Source organism: Raphanus sativus, chromosome 6 (genome assembly GCF_000801105.2).
Source record: "Raphanus sativus cultivar WK10039 chromosome 6, ASM80110v3, whole genome shotgun sequence".
NCBI classification, from domain to species: domain Eukaryota; kingdom Viridiplantae; phylum Streptophyta; class Magnoliopsida; order Brassicales; family Brassicaceae; genus Raphanus; species Raphanus sativus.
This window is the reverse complement of record NC_079516.1, coordinates 41,413,153-41,428,847: the sequence shown is the minus strand read 5'-3', so window position 1 is coordinate 41,428,847 and position 15,695 is coordinate 41,413,153. Positions and strand designations below refer to the sequence as shown.

Sequence of the window (15,695 nt, the reverse complement as noted above, 5' to 3'; positions counted from 1 at the left end):
CTCGAACTTAAACATTTCTCAGGGGCATTTTAGTCATTTGTATGCACGTTTTTCTGTTCTAAAACCTAAGTTTAAGTATTGTGTAAGCCATCAGAGGCTAATCTATCTTTTGTTACTTGGTAAACATCAAAACTATTGGAGATTTCATCTTTTGAATCATTGATTCTCTTGTTCTTATTTTATTTCTTGTTGATTTCTGTTATTTCATCTCTGTTTATGATCAATCTGAAACTCAATATGAGTTTAAGAATGATTATGAACTTTAGTGAGTAATCCACCATTGAATTCATGGGTTAGGAAGATTTAGGGTGATTAAGTTAGTTCTAGGATGTTTTAGTATAATCAAACCTTATTCCTTGCCTAGGAGAGTATTCATAATGCATCTGATGAGTTGGCCTCTCAAAAGTTGATCTTTAGACATCTCCCACCCACAAGGTGTTCGATGATATGTCTGAGTCAACTCTCCTAAGCTCTTAACACACTTTACCAAAGACATTTGTTGTTAAGGGTGTTAAGATAGCCAATAGACTTGTTTGTTAATGATTGCTTTTATATTATTCAGCCAAAGACATTTGATGTCTGAAATATGTTAGCAAATGAGCATTCATCTAGACATAGAGTTTGTTTAAGATTGTGTCTAAGCTTAAGGTTGATTAGTTTGATTGATTGTTGCCATCCTTAGTTCGAAACTTGATCACCCAAGGTCTAAATTCCTATACCCATGAGTTCTCCTTTCTCATAAAAGAAAGTTCTTTGATTTACTGTTGTTATTGTTTAGTTACTGCATCTTAGGTTCTAGAAATCATCAAATCTTCGATTGCACTTAGATTAAGGAAGTACTTGTATTCTTGGTGCTTTGAATCCCTTGGAATTGGTTCGACATTCATCACTATCCTACAACATTTGTTTTAGGAACTTTGAAATTCCTAGCATCAAGATCCGACTTGGATTTCTCAAACTCTTCATGACATGCCTCCCACAGACGCAGGTAACGAGAATCTTCCACTTCTTGTCTCATTGTTGGTTGAAAAGTGACTTCAACGCAGTTCCATTTTCCGTTGTGCTCTTTCGCTGATCGAAAGCAGCGCCAACAGAAGTGACAACTGAGTGTATAAAACATTAAAGCAAAAATCATAATAATAAGTTTTTGATTTAAAATAAAAAAGAGATCTAAGTTTTAAAAGATAAAGACAAACCTGCAGAAACAAGTTATCATTCTCAAAATAGGGTCATCGGTCCTCTGCACGTGAGTGTTGCAACGAGGACAACGTTTGGTGTTTTGAACGAGCCAAGCATTGCTCTTTAACGTATCCAAGGTGGAACTAAACCAAACAGTAGCATCCTTACAGGTCAGGGGTCGATGTGACTCGAGCTTGCAACTCCAACAGAATGTGTGACCACACAAACACACCACACCAAAGTCAAGAGAAGACTCATCATCATCTTCCAACAGATCCTCATGACGCTCGATGGCGTATTCGCAACCTGGCGCAGGACACCATTTGATCCATTCCTTGTTGGCCTCCACGAAGGATCTCAGAACGTATCTCTCGTACATCATCTTCACAGCTGGTTCTTTGAGTCTCTCAATCGTATCGGGTCCAACCGCTGCGACACAGTCAGGGTTAGGGCAAAGGACTCTCTCTTCCTCCTTGTTGTTCTCCGCCTTACCCTCCTCCAGAAGGTTGTTGAGATGACTTATCCAACAAGTTTCAGAAAACTTGTGTGGACAAAAGGGTGTGGAGACAAGATTTTCTTGATCTGCAAAAGAAGACATAGATTCGTTTTCTTGACTCGAACTGAAAACTTTAACCAAACCTAACTCCAAAAGGAGTTTCTCCTTGTCGTCACCCAGGCGATCTGAAGCCTTGAACGAGTTCCAACGGAGAGAGATAAGGATTACGGTTGCATCAGATTTGGACAGCAAGAAGACTTCGGAGATCTGGTTGATTTCACTCTTCATCTTCTCACCAACTTCATTTGTTGTAAGAACAGAGTACACTCTCTGACCATCGGTTTCCATTGCTGGAAAAGAAAACAAACAGACTTATGAACAAAATAAATTAGAAAAAAAAACATAAAAGACACACAAAAAAGTATTCAGTGAATTTTGTGAGTTGTTGGAAGTGATTTTCTTACCAGCAAATTGAAGGGGAATCAACTTAAGAGGTTAAATGACAGAGAAGATTGTTAGCCTAAGATAGTGTATAAAGGCCAAACTCATTATATAGAATAGAACAAACCTAAAAATCTTTTTTTGTTATGAAATTTTGGGATTGTTAATTTCTGCTTAATTTTTCTAATGTTAATTAATATAAATTATCATTTTTTGACATGTGTAATCTATATTTTAGAAGATATATATTTTAAAATGTAAATTTATATGTTATCAAATTCTATCATAGAATCTCTAATGTACGGATCTAAAAACATTTAAAATTTTCGGATCATATCTAAAAGATAAGAAAGTACTGGGTATATAAAATTTGTCACTCTAGATTGTGAAAAAACTACCCTATTTAGTGCTAAGTAATATAATCTCACGATCACTGACCCGTGTCTATATCTATCTTTTAAAAAAAATAATATAATCTCACAATCACTGATTCGTGTCTATATATATCTTTTAAAGAAAATAATATAATCTCATGTCTATATCTATTTAAAGAGAAAAAATATTTTTTACAAATTTAAAATTTAATTTTTTAGAAATTAGGGATATTATATGAAAACGGGATGCAACTAAAATTAAGACGTGCCTTTTTCCTTTGAAACTGTGTTTCCAACATTGTAAATCATAGTTGTCAAGAAAATTATAATTCAATTTGTTAAATATCTGTATATATTTAGTTTCAGAGAAAAAAAATCTGCATACACATTATAAAATTATATATATATATATATAATATATATATATAGTGTTTAAGTAATATAATCTGATGATCATTGGCGATTGTCTATATCTATTTTTTTAAAGAAAACTGTTATGTTTTTACAGATTTAAAATTTATTTTATAGAAAATTACGAATATTATATGAAAACGGGGATGCAACTAAAATTAAGATGTGTCTATTTCCTTTGAAACTGCATAGCTTCCACTGTGTTTCCAACTTTGTAAATCATAGTTGTCAAGAAAACTATAATTATATTTATTAAAATTCTGTATATAGATGATAAAATTATATATATAGTGCTAAGTAATATAATCTGCGTGAATTGATGGACATGATTTTCTTACCAGCTAATCGAAGGAGAAGCAACTCAGAGGTTCAAAGACAGATGATTGTAGACAGATGAGTAGTGTATAAAACCAAGCTCATTATATACAAAACTTTTTGGGAATTATTAATTTCTGCTAAGAAATTTGATGATAATTAATATAAATTGATTATTTTTTGACGCGTGTCGATACCGATATTTTTAGAGAGAAAAAAAGAAATTTACAAATGTACACGTTATCAAATTCTATCTTAAAATATCTGTTATGTAGTTAAGAAAACATATAAGATTTGTTAATCATATCTAAAATTAAGAAAAATATTTAAGTATTGTAGTATTTTTCAATGTGGAATAATGGAAAAGATCTACTTGATTTAGTGCTAAAAATATAACCTAACTATTTTTGACGCGTGTATATATCTATTTTCTTTAATAATGAGTACTAGATCATGATTTGCACGACCACACAGATTTTTATTTTAATTTAATAAACCAAATTAATTAAGAAATTATATGTTGTTTTAGGTTATATATTTTATGTTCTATAATACTTATTTTCTATAAATTTAACATTATTATAGGTGTGTTGCATATTGTTAATTTTTCATAAGTTTATTATAAATATAGATTTATTATAGTTCTGCTTAATTTTCTAATGCTAAATTTAAATTGCCAGTTTTTTGACGATAACTATTTTATAAAACATATTTTTTTTACAAATATAAAATTACACGTCATCAAATTCTATCATAAAATCTCTAATGTGTGGATCTAAAAACATATAAAATTTGTTAATCATATCTGAAAGATAAGAAAATACTGAGTATATAACATTTTTCAGTCTGAGATTGTGAAAAATTATCCTATTTAGTGCTAAGTAATATAACATAACGATCACTGACGCGTGTCTATATCTATTTCTTAGAGAAAATAATTTTTTTTTTTACAAATTTAAATTTAAATTTTATAGAAATTGGGATATTATATGAAAACGGGATGCAACTAAATTAAGATGTGACTTTTTCCTTTGCAATTGATCAGTTTTACTGTGTTTCCAACATCGTAAATCACAGTTGTTAACAAAATTATAACTTAATTTATTAAAAATTTATATATAAATAGTTTCAAAAAATCTGTATATATATGATAAAGTTATATATATATATATAGTGCTAAGTAATATAACCTGACGATCACTAATGTGTTTCAATATCTATTTCTAAATAAAATAATTATCTTTTTACAAATTTAAAAATCTATTTTATAGAAAACTGAAGATATTATATGAAAACGGGATGCAAATAGAAGTAATAAGTGTCTTTTTCTTTACAATTGCTCATGAGTTGACATGTACCATCAAACACATATACCTAAACATTATTTGAATGCTCATTTCATATGTTATAGCTTTTAACTTGATTCTTATGGTATCGAGAAATGTGATATACAGAGGTCAAACAAGTTTTACCCCAGATAACTTATTTGTTCAGCATGTAAATATTATATTAATTGTCTAAGAATTTAATGTTACCAACAAATCAACTAACTGATCTTTAACCGTGTATATATTATATTAGTTGTCCAATAATTTGACGCATTACCAAAAATACATATTCATAAATATTATTTGTATGTTCATTTCATATGACATAATTATGATCTTGATTTCTCATTTCAAGCTTTTGATTGAAATCTTAGAAAATAATTTTCTAAACAAACTTTACTCAGAAAATAATCTGCCAACCGAAAAAAATTAAACAATTTGAAGTTAAATAAAATCTAGAAACAAAATGAAACAGATGATCTGATGATTATTTCGGTTGTTCAGAACTCATGAACTCATGGAGAACAAACCAGATAAACCCATGCATTATTCAAAACTCATGATTTTCTTCAATTTTTTAAAATTTATTAGGAAAATTAAAAAAAAACAGAGAAAGAAGATGGAGAAAGAAGACATCGGCAATGAAAGAAAAAAATCTAAAATAAATCTTTAAAATCTTTTTGTATCTTAATATATCCTTTTACATCGATTAATTGTACGATTCAAACCAGATGAGAAATCGATCCGAAAAAAGCAAGGGTACCATCATCTTTAAAGTCTACCAAATCATTTAGAAAACTATAAGTTTCATTGTTTTTGGTATTCTGCTAGTATCACACTTGCTTGTTTTCACTAAATTACTAAGTGCATTTCCCGCATTTTCGGATATAATAATTTTACAAGTATCTATAAAATAGGTTTCATATCAGTTCAAGTACCAGTTGTATGAGTTATGGTTCATATGTTAAAGATATTTAATAACAAATTAAACAAAAAATTCTTTATATATACAAAGTTTTTCATCATAAAAGAAATAGTTTATCATGTAAAATAAACTTGAAAACACTCATGCTTTGAAATATTTAGTGATGAATTAAGTATCAATTTTTTACATATGAATTTTTTTCAGTATAATAAATTTTATTCTGCGCAAAGCTTGAAAACATTCATATATACATAATATATATGGATTTATCTCTATTCTTTAGAATTATTATTGATGTAAAATAATTTCTGATGTAAAATAATTGTAAAATAATTTTTTGGATAGCACAGTGTAAACTACATTTATATAATGACAACTATAAATAAATAAATGAATTTTTTAATTTATGATTAATTAAATATAAGCAAAACTAATTATCCATCAAGGTTATTAGAGACCTTATAACAAAATATTAAATATTTTAGATAATGAAAATTATTAAATTGAAGAAATCAATATAAATATCTTTTTATAATGAAAATTATTAAATTAGTGAAATTCGTTTTTAAAGGTAAATTAGGAAAGATTCAATAAATTTCAACAACAATTGTTTTCTTAAAATTAAATGATCCTATATTTTTTAAAATTATATTATGCGCTGCTACTAGATCGAGGCCTAATCTTTTTTCCTTAAAGACACAGATTAATATTTCAATAAATAATAAAATTCGTAAGTAGAATAATAGTCACCAATCTCAGTAAGTATTACCAATGGAGCGAAAAAAGGAAATTTAGAAATTAGCAATAACGTTGAGTAAAAATTAAAACAGCTGGATTATCACCACTTTGCACCCAGACCTAACTGAAAAAAGGAAATACGGAAATCAAACATTACACGTGTCAAATATAACGGCTGGATTTATCACCGCACGGTCCGAACCTAAGGTTCGGCTTTGTCCTGACATCCCCGAACCTAATTGAAAAAAGGAAACAGAGAAACTTGAGGTGCAAGTAGACGGCTTATAAATACAAATCACACAGGACAGACCTACACACTTCGTCTTTTGTTCTGATTCTTCTTTTTGATTACCAAAGTCAGAGAAATCGAGAGTGAGAAAGAAATAAAGAAAGAGAGAGATGAAGAGATCTATGTCTGATTCTGAAGAAAGCAGTCGATATGGTCGATGTGACGGCGACGGCAACAGCTACGACTCGGAACGTTCTCACAAGAAGCCTAAAACAGAGGACGACGATGTTTCCTCGACCAAGACGAGACCTTTTCAAGAAAAAGATTTGTGGGCGTTGACTAGTTTACTAGGGAAAGACTCATACGGCTCTGTTCACTTAGCCGTGAGAACGACGGAGGGAGAAGAAGAACATCTTCCCGAAAAGATGGCGATCAAAACGACCGAGTTCTCGCGGGCCTCACGGCTCAAGAACGAGGCCGAGTTCTTGACTCGCCTCCAAGATAGCCCGTACATTGTCTCCTACTACGGCGACGCGACCACACGTGACAAGAAAACCAAGAAGATGATGTACAACACGATCCTCGAGTACTGTCCAGGTCAGTGCCTCGCGAAACTCATCAAACACCACAGAGGGACAGGGTTAGCGGAAGAGGATGTGAAGGTGTTCGCTATGAGCGTCTTGATTGGTCTGAAGTATATCCACGATGAGAAGATAATACACTGCGACATCAAACCGAAGAACATCTTACTCGCGGGAGAGCATCGTGGGTTTGTGGCTAAGATCTCTGGTTTCGGGAAAGCCGTGGAGAAAGGGTCGAGTGAGTACGGGGATGGGTGGGGTCACGTGAGAGGCACGACACGGTTCATGTCGCCGGAGCTTATAGGGGACAAGGTTCTTGATTATGGTGCGGATGTTTGGGCCTTTGGATGCACGGTTCTTGAGATGTTGACAGGGGAACGTGTTTGGGCAGAGCATGGTGAGCTGTGTTGCTGGGAAGAATGGATTACTCTCATTGGTGAAAGCGATTTGGTTCCGTACGTTCCAGATTATTTGTCTGAAGAAGCAAAGGACTTTCTGTCAAAGTGTTTTAAGAAAGATCCTGCCCAAAGGTGCACTGTTGACGGCTTGATGAACCATCCGTTTGTTAGGTGGAATAACCAATACCCTGAAGAGGAGGAAGAAGAAGAAAACGAAATGTTTGAGGAAGAAGAAGAAGAAGAAGAGGAAGAGGAAGAAGAAGAAGAAATATTTGAAGAGGAAGAGGAAGAGGAAGAAGAAGAAGCGATTGAAATAGATGAAGAATACCCTCAAGAGGAGTCGGAAGAAGAAGATCTAAAATAAGTGTCCATGTCAACTAATCTTTGTTTCATAATTTGTTATTATGCAGTAAAATGCTTATTGTAAGAAGCACATATGTTTCACTTGCAGTGAATTAATTGATTTTTTTTCTCAAAAGCTTGACAAGAGTCGAGACTATATATATATATAAGTGTCAGTTGTACTTAAAATCCTTGGTCAAGATACTGCAATTTTATGAAAACTCTATATCGCAGTAGCTGAAACAGAATATTCAGACAAGTTGTTATGTCTAAAACCAAATAACTGTATCTTGCTAGTTAATGTATATGACAAACGAGGAAACATGAACATGTTTAGATGATTGAAACACACAATCTTGTCTGCAACAAACAACCAAAAAGGTTGGTGTCTTCGTGGTGCCGCTGGTTTTAATCACGGTGTTGACTATCTTGGCGTGGATGTCAGTAACAGATTCTTCTTAACCGCGTCCCTAACCTTCTTCTGTTGGCTATGATGTCGAGAAGGAATACAAGGTATTGTTGTCTTCAATCTACTTCATCACAGAGTGTACGTGGTGAGAGTTTTGTGGTCAAGCTTGTTTCACGATAAAGAGCACGGAGTATACTCTTTTCAGTACCTGAATTCGCTGTTCATATCCTGCAGGTATTTTGTGATTGTAACCCGTACCTTACCAAGCCTCTTTACTTCGTTTCCTGTCTTAGACCTTGTTATGAATCTGAACCTATTCACTTGTGCATGTAGTTGTTTTCAGGTCTCTATATGCGCAAAACTTAGCTGATGATCCGTTCTTGACTCTGATGCATCTGACTAACATAACTAAGCGGTTTGGATCTCCGAAGTAGGATTCAGGTTGAGATAAAGTCATTTGCTTTTATGTTTGTCAATAAGTCATGTAAGGTACAATCATTATATTTCTAGAGCGCTTAATGTATGCTATTTGACTTTCCTATTTCTGTCTTCTACTTTTTGTGCAAACAAGAAGGATATATTGCCACAAGAGATAAGCTGTGTTTATGGTAGATTGGTTACAACGGTTGTGTAAAAAATTATATTGGGAGTTTATTATATTAAAGTTACATATGTCCGTTGCCGATTTCTAACAAAATTTGTGATACACTGGCTGATCCATCGAATCTCCTACTCTCAACTTTCTGTTGTCTAATTCAAATTAACATATATAGAATTTCCTTAGACTTGTCGCTATTACAAATTGATTGGTTGATTCAAACTGAGCCAAGCCAAAATATTACATAAGCAAAAAAAAAAAATTGGCAGGAGTGACGTTTAGCCAACGAAGATGAGAAGCCTAAGACGGCAAGATGTTTTTATCTGAAGACCTAAGACCAAATCCTATTGAATATTGATTAATAAAGACTTCATTTTAAGAATGCTTCAAAGGGCGCCAAAGGCATCTCTATAATATTATTTGAGAAGTCAGTTTCATACGTGTCGCACTCACGTTAAATTTGACGGTGGTTGATTACGATCACACCCTTAATCAATTAAAAATATTACATTTAAATAATATTATTGTTTTTTATTTAATTTCCTTTTTAAAAATTTCCATATAACATATATACTAAAAAAGGAAACAGTTATAAATTTTAAAAATCGAATTTAAAAAAAGAAAATATATGTATATATAATATGATTTCATTAAAAAGGAAATTTCACAAGATAGTAATATTCTATTTTTAAATATTTTTAAATAACATACAATATACTTTTGAATTAATAAAATACTTTATTTTTATATATTGTTTCTTAGATGAAAATATATATATTTGTATGTAATGTGATTTCATAAAAATAAATTTCAGAAAGATAATGGATATTAGAAAATAAATATTATTTATTTTAAAACATAATTTTAATCAATACAAAAAATATATTTTCAAAGTAATAGAAATATTTTGATATATGATAAATCTATCTAATTTCTTAGATGATTACATAAAATAATTAAGTAACATAAACTGATATATATTTTAACAATAAACATCTTTTGATCAAATAATTATAAAATATTTTAAATAACATAAAACTATATACTTTAACGAGGTAGATATATTATATTTTCATTATTACAATTATATGGTTTGCTAATACTAAATTTGCTTTTCAATTTTATGTTTTTATGTTTGTGGAGTTTAATATAACCATAATTAAAATACCAAAGTAAATATGAATTCTTATTTTTAGATTATTTAAAATAAATTTTGGTTTACCTTTCAATAAATCTAAGACATAAAATACTTATAAATTATAAAATATTTTAATTATTGTAAATATTGATATGTGTTCATGAGCTTCTAAAAATGTATCAGTTTCTTATGTTTGTAACTTTCTATTGTTCATATTTTCTTTTCTAATATATATATATATATATATTAAAAAGTGAACATATAATTTGATAAATATTATGATCATACATGCACATTTAAACGATAAATAAAATTAATTTGATTCAACTTAATTATATATATATATATTAATTATCAATTGGATTTTTGCTAAACAAAGTCTGGATACTTAGATTTAATAGTCCGACCATGTAAACTATAAAAAATAAAACAATTATATTTCAGTTTGAATTTGAAAAATATATGTAACTCAATGAGTGTCTCGACTAATCAACCTTATATCTAAAATAATAGATTTTATTAAAATTAAGGAAGACAACAAGCAACCTAAATGCAAATAAAAAATTAATCAAAACTATAATATATTTAGAATAAAAATATTAAAGTTGAATTCAGAGAAATAAATGCAATCCAATATACCTAAATGATAACTAAATCGACTAGATATAACATGTCTAATTAAAGTAATGGAATATTATTAATATAAAATATGCATAAAATCATAAATTAATTAAAGTATATAGCAATCAATTATTATAGTATATTTATTTTATAAATATTTATATCCGTGCATGAGCACGGGAAAATCACCTAGTAAAAATTAAAAAGTAAGACACGACTAAAAACTAAAGTCGTATTAAATAAAATTTAAACCAGCCGCGACTTGTATTAATATCAGGAACAAAATATGCGTTAGAGAAATAACTTGAGTGTTTGTCTTGTGAAGGATTTGATTTATCATGGAAACAAGTGCAAACATAGAAGTAGAGACGAGAGGGAAGAGATCACTTGGATGGCGATGGCCTTTGGTAGCTTTGGTTGTCGTGTTCTTGGCAGTCGCTGTGAATTCCAAGATAGGCCTCTTCCTTAGCGATCCCTATTCTTTAAGCTTTCGACATCAGGTTATGACAACTTTCTTTCGGTTTCTAGTTCCTATAATTTTTCCCATGATCCGTATCTTTGTCGTAGGGTTGACTTGTTCTCTCTCAGAGGCATTTCCTGATAAGTTTCTCGAACATTTATTCGATTTTTATAACTGAATTTAACTAAAAAGTCTAATGAATATGTTCATTCCAGAATCGGATACCATTTGTTCAGTAATCGTGGAAATTTTATTTGTTAATTGTTAAATAACATTGGACTGGTGTAAAAAAAATAACATTTGATCATTCATGAAAGTCTTGATTATTTGTTTGTGGTGTTTTATTTATTAACTTATTAAGTCGTTTTTCAAATGTATTATATACATGTAGAATGTGATTATTGGTGATATTTTTAAGTATGGATTCATATTTGATCAGTATTTGACTCTTTTCTGTTTTTTTTTCCTTCTGGTTTTCTATTTAGGCACAGGAACCTGCTATATACAAAGGTACGGTTAACGACTCAGTTGTGATTACGACTTGTAGACAACCTCAATAATGACATTAATTGATAAGTGTTTGAAAAACTTATTGTGGGGTCGACGAAAAGTGTTCATCACATTTCATCACGATTTCACTTTTTTTTTGCTGGCCACTGTGGATGCCTTAAATGGCAAAAAAGTGAAGAATTCAAAACTGATTCTAGTGACACTTCCTGAGATTAATTATTTAACTGGGCTATGTTTCTTTTGTTACTAAAGGGTCACAGAAAAACGAGAAGCTTAATCTAACACAAGGAGTGATAACGTTATGGCGAAACAGTCCTCCATCATCTTATAGCGTCAAGTTCCAGTCTTTCACAACCATGATGGATACTTCGAGTCCCATCCTTTCACCGCTGGCGAATTCAATTGGTAAATTCACTCTCATCAAGTTCAAGTAATTTGGTAGCTTACATGTGTTTTTAATTATGACCTATTTTGGTTTTAACAAATGTTAAAAGGACGTTCCTGATCTACCCAAGGGGTGGGGATAAAGACTACACCTCGGCCTCATTTGTTTCTCTTTATGCAAGAATTGATGACTCCGGCATCACCGATTCACAGGCCGTGTATGCGGTGATAAAGTTCTTCGTCTACAATTATATACACAACAAGTATTATTACTACCAAGGTAAGTACGAAAGGGGATCCATTATTCATATAGCTTAGTTATTTGTATCAGTGTCACTACGTTATCGATTGCATAGTGAAGGTTGTTGACAAAACAAATAAATATAGAAATATACTAAAAACTTTTGTTTTCTTTCTAATACTTACTACTTTAATGATGCGATATTTATTGAGGGACTATCAATATATAGAGAATGTCTTAGCCTAGTGGTTATATTACTATATGTGTGCAAAATGTAATGGTCCAGAGCAGAGAAGATACACATGAAACGCAATTATCTTTGATTATTGCGGAGTTTATATAGTGATAGAACCGTATTTTATAAACTACGGATTACTGAATATTGTAAAAAATAAAAAATGATAATACTATACCAAAGAGTAAGAAAAGGATGATACAACTGCAGAGGCGAGATATTATCTCTTTCCTTAACTCAAAATACGTCCCGTAGTGCGACGGTTCGATAACGTAATGAGTCCCAGGATACAACTGCAAACAATCTTCTGAATTTGCGTCACTCTATCAGAAGCCTGGCGAAACTAATTTTGTGTTGTACTCTCAGACACAAAAATAAATAAAATAAAACATCACTATAACATGGAGGAATTGTATTTGTTGTTGGTTTTCAAGTGTGTCTCACTCTATTATTTTCTAAATGGCTCACAAGCCTTTATATAGAAAATACAAAACATCACATTATGCTTTTGAGAAGCCATAACATACAAGAGAATAATGGAGTCTTAAAGTCAAAAAATCAATATTGTCATTAAGAAAATTTAATTCCTTTTGACTCAATTTTTAATGACTTAGCAATAAAGAATATATTATATATTTGACCAAATCAAACATAAATAATATTTCTTTTAATTTGGGTTTGCATTTTATGTTTATACAAACATAAAGATAGTCATGAATAAGTAATGGACATAATATCCAACTAACAAATTCAAACCCAAATATCCAATATATGACATTTGCTAATTTTTAATATTTAGGCAAACTCATTTGGCACTTCCATTTCTCATTCAAAACCAACTCTGATTTTGACATACGAGTACACTACTTCATAGTGTCAAACATTCGGTTATTCCGACGAACGTCTTCGTCCCGAAACATACCAAAAAATGGTCTTAAACCATTTCGTCAAAAACGAGTTCCAACATATAGTTCCAACACAGAGAGTAAATCTAAACATAGTGTTTGTATTTTTTTGTAGAACTTGAACCGATCATGTTTCATTCTTTCGAGACGAAGCGGGGAGTGAAGCAGTTTCTACCGACAGCCTGGTTCATGGCGCCGGCGGCACCATTTGGATACATTTCAGGAGGTGGTGAATGTGTGTTTGGAATAGACGTTTTCGTTGCTCCACCTTTTAACAAATGGGAAAATGTTTCCTATGATGAAAATATCAGCAATCCTATTTTCAATTGAAGATAGAACCAAAGTTGAAGTTGAGACCATGGCCTTCTAGAAAACAAAAACTACATCTAATTTGGGCTTATGATGAGACCACCCAAACAAGCTACCTCTTTTGTTTCTTTTGTTTTTGTTGTTGTTTCACAATAATGTCACTCGTGAGAGAGATCTCGTGACAAAATTTGAGATATTTTATCAGTTGAATTGAAGTCATGCGAGGCCAACCTACATCTTTTGTTTTTATGTCCAAAACAATTTCAGTGTTTGGTTGTGTGAAAATATATATGTGTCTAATAACTTTTAAACATGTATTCATATGTAGCGTCATAATTTCAAATAGTTTATAAAATTTAAATTTTATTAAAAATTATGTTGGCTTTTCTTTAAACACTTCTTTTGAAACACTAAAAAAATATGTTGGCTAAGTCTAGTATTTATTGAGTTAATTGGAAGATTTGCCAAAAATAACCCAAAATATGATTTTGAATGCAAAAGTACACTCCAAATTCAATAAAATTCAGATATAACATAAAAAGGGAAGTGAAAAAAAATGAGATAATCTGATGTAGGAAACTATTTCAAATGCATTAAGAGTTTGGTTTGTTAATAATATTGATGACAATAACAGTTTCCTAATAAGTCATGAAAATGAAGATGAAGATGTTTTGAACAAACCAAGCGAAGACGGTCTAGTGGTCTTGAGGGAGCTTCGGTCCCAATACGGACCCGGATTCGAATCCCGCTGGCCACTGGGGGTTAAATTTAAAATCTGGGCTCTCCCAGCGTCCGGTAACCGAGGCGTACTCCGGCCGATAATGTAGGCTGATACGGACACTCGCCACTAGTCTGGATTCACTTCGATGGATGCCAGGATACACCGGGTTATTCAAAAAAAAAAGAGATGTTTTGAACATAAGTACATATATAACTGGTTTCAGAAGAGTAATGACATTTTTGAAATAGTTGATTTTTTAGGTTGAAAAATGGCAAAAAGAAGTATTTTTGTGTTTGAGAAAATAGGTCATTGTTGAAAAACTCTATATTTTGTTTGTTTTTAAATTATTTATTTATTCAAAATTTTTAATAAAAATATTTTGATTTTTTTAAAGTGAACTTTTGAAATATTTTTCTAATTTCAATTTATTTTCCCCATTTTTTTGTTTTAACAGCTCTTATTAATTAAAAAATAACTAGATTTCGACCCGCATAACCGTGCGGGTGTTGATTTTCATTTTATATATATAAATATTTGGATTGATGGTAAAGTAAAAAAAAATCAAATATTCAGAATTAGAATAATATGATTACATTTAATAATGAATTAAACAATAATAAGGAATCAAATATCGGTTTGTTAACCAATCATGTTTTGTAGGAGAAGATGGTTATATTAGAAGTGATATATTAAATGAATGATAATTGATTAACAATGAAAGTCCATTTTTTAAAAAAAAAATCACACATGAATTAAGATTGTGACTTCTGTTTTAATATATATGATTATTATTATAAAATAGACAAAATAAAATATTTTTTTTATTTTTTTCATTATAAATGATAACTGAATATATATTAGTGTATAATAATACTTCATTGCTAATTAAAAAATTAGTTGAAATATCTACATAAATTTTTTGAAAATTAAGATATGTTTAAAATATTTTTCAACAGATTTTTAAATAAAATATTCATATTTAAAATGAAAAGATATCACGATTTAAAATATTTTATAATATTAGATTTAACGAAATACATGTTTATTTGTATATATGTATTATATAGTTTGCTAATGTTAACCCGTTTACCAATGTATTATATTTTGAACATAAATACTTAAGAAAATAAAATATAAAAATTTAACAATTTAATATAGTTTATCATATTTACCTCAGTATAATAATTTTATCTTACAATTATTGATTATGATTATACAATAGATAAAATAGGATTAAATTTATATTTTAATTATATAAAATATATTTATGTATAATAATAATTCATAACTAATTTCTAAATTACTAAAATATTTACATATAATGTTTGAAAATTAAAATCTTGTTAAAATCTTTTAAAAATATTTGTTAGAATTTTTAAAATATATATTTATATTTAAAAGAAAAAG

At 30.2% G+C, this 15,695-nt stretch overlaps 2 protein-coding genes across 2 annotated transcripts; one reads left to right on the top strand and one right to left on the bottom strand.

Moving 5' to 3' along the window:
* Nucleotides 1-889: 889 nt before the first annotated feature.
* Nucleotides 890-2,061, bottom strand: LOC108808512 (probable E3 ubiquitin-protein ligase ARI16). Its single transcript, XM_018580643.2, has 2 exons — nt 1,197-2,061; nt 890-1,103 (listed from the first exon to the last, which is right to left on the bottom strand). The coding sequence occupies exons 1-2, from the start codon at nt 2,021-2,023 to the stop codon at nt 890-892; spliced, it is 1,041 nt and encodes a 346-aa protein (XP_018436145.2). The 5' UTR covers nt 2,024-2,061.
* Nucleotides 2,062-6,541: 4,480 nt separating this feature from the next.
* On the top strand, nt 6,542-7,901 carry LOC108810525 (mitogen-activated protein kinase kinase kinase 20). The gene has a single exon (XM_018582631.2). The coding sequence runs from the start codon at nt 6,607-6,609 to the stop codon at nt 7,777-7,779; it is 1,173 nt and encodes a 390-aa protein (XP_018438133.1). The 5' UTR covers nt 6,542-6,606; the 3' UTR covers nt 7,780-7,901.
* The last annotated feature ends 7,794 nt before the right edge of the window (nt 7,902-15,695 follow it).

Excerpts from the sequence above, each read along its gene's own strand:
- LOC108810525 (XM_018582631.2), top strand. The coding sequence starts at position 6,607 with ATGAAGAGATCTATGTCTGATTCTGAAGAAAGCAGTCGATATGGTCGA.
- LOC108808512 (XM_018580643.2), bottom strand. The coding sequence starts at position 2,023 with ATGGAAACCGATGGTCAGAGAGTGTACTCTGTTCTTACAACAAATGAA. Across the intron at positions 1,104-1,196 it reads ATGATAACTTGTTTCTGCAG|TTGTCACTTCTGTTGGCGCT; the intron begins GTTTGTCTTTAT and ends TTATACACTCAG.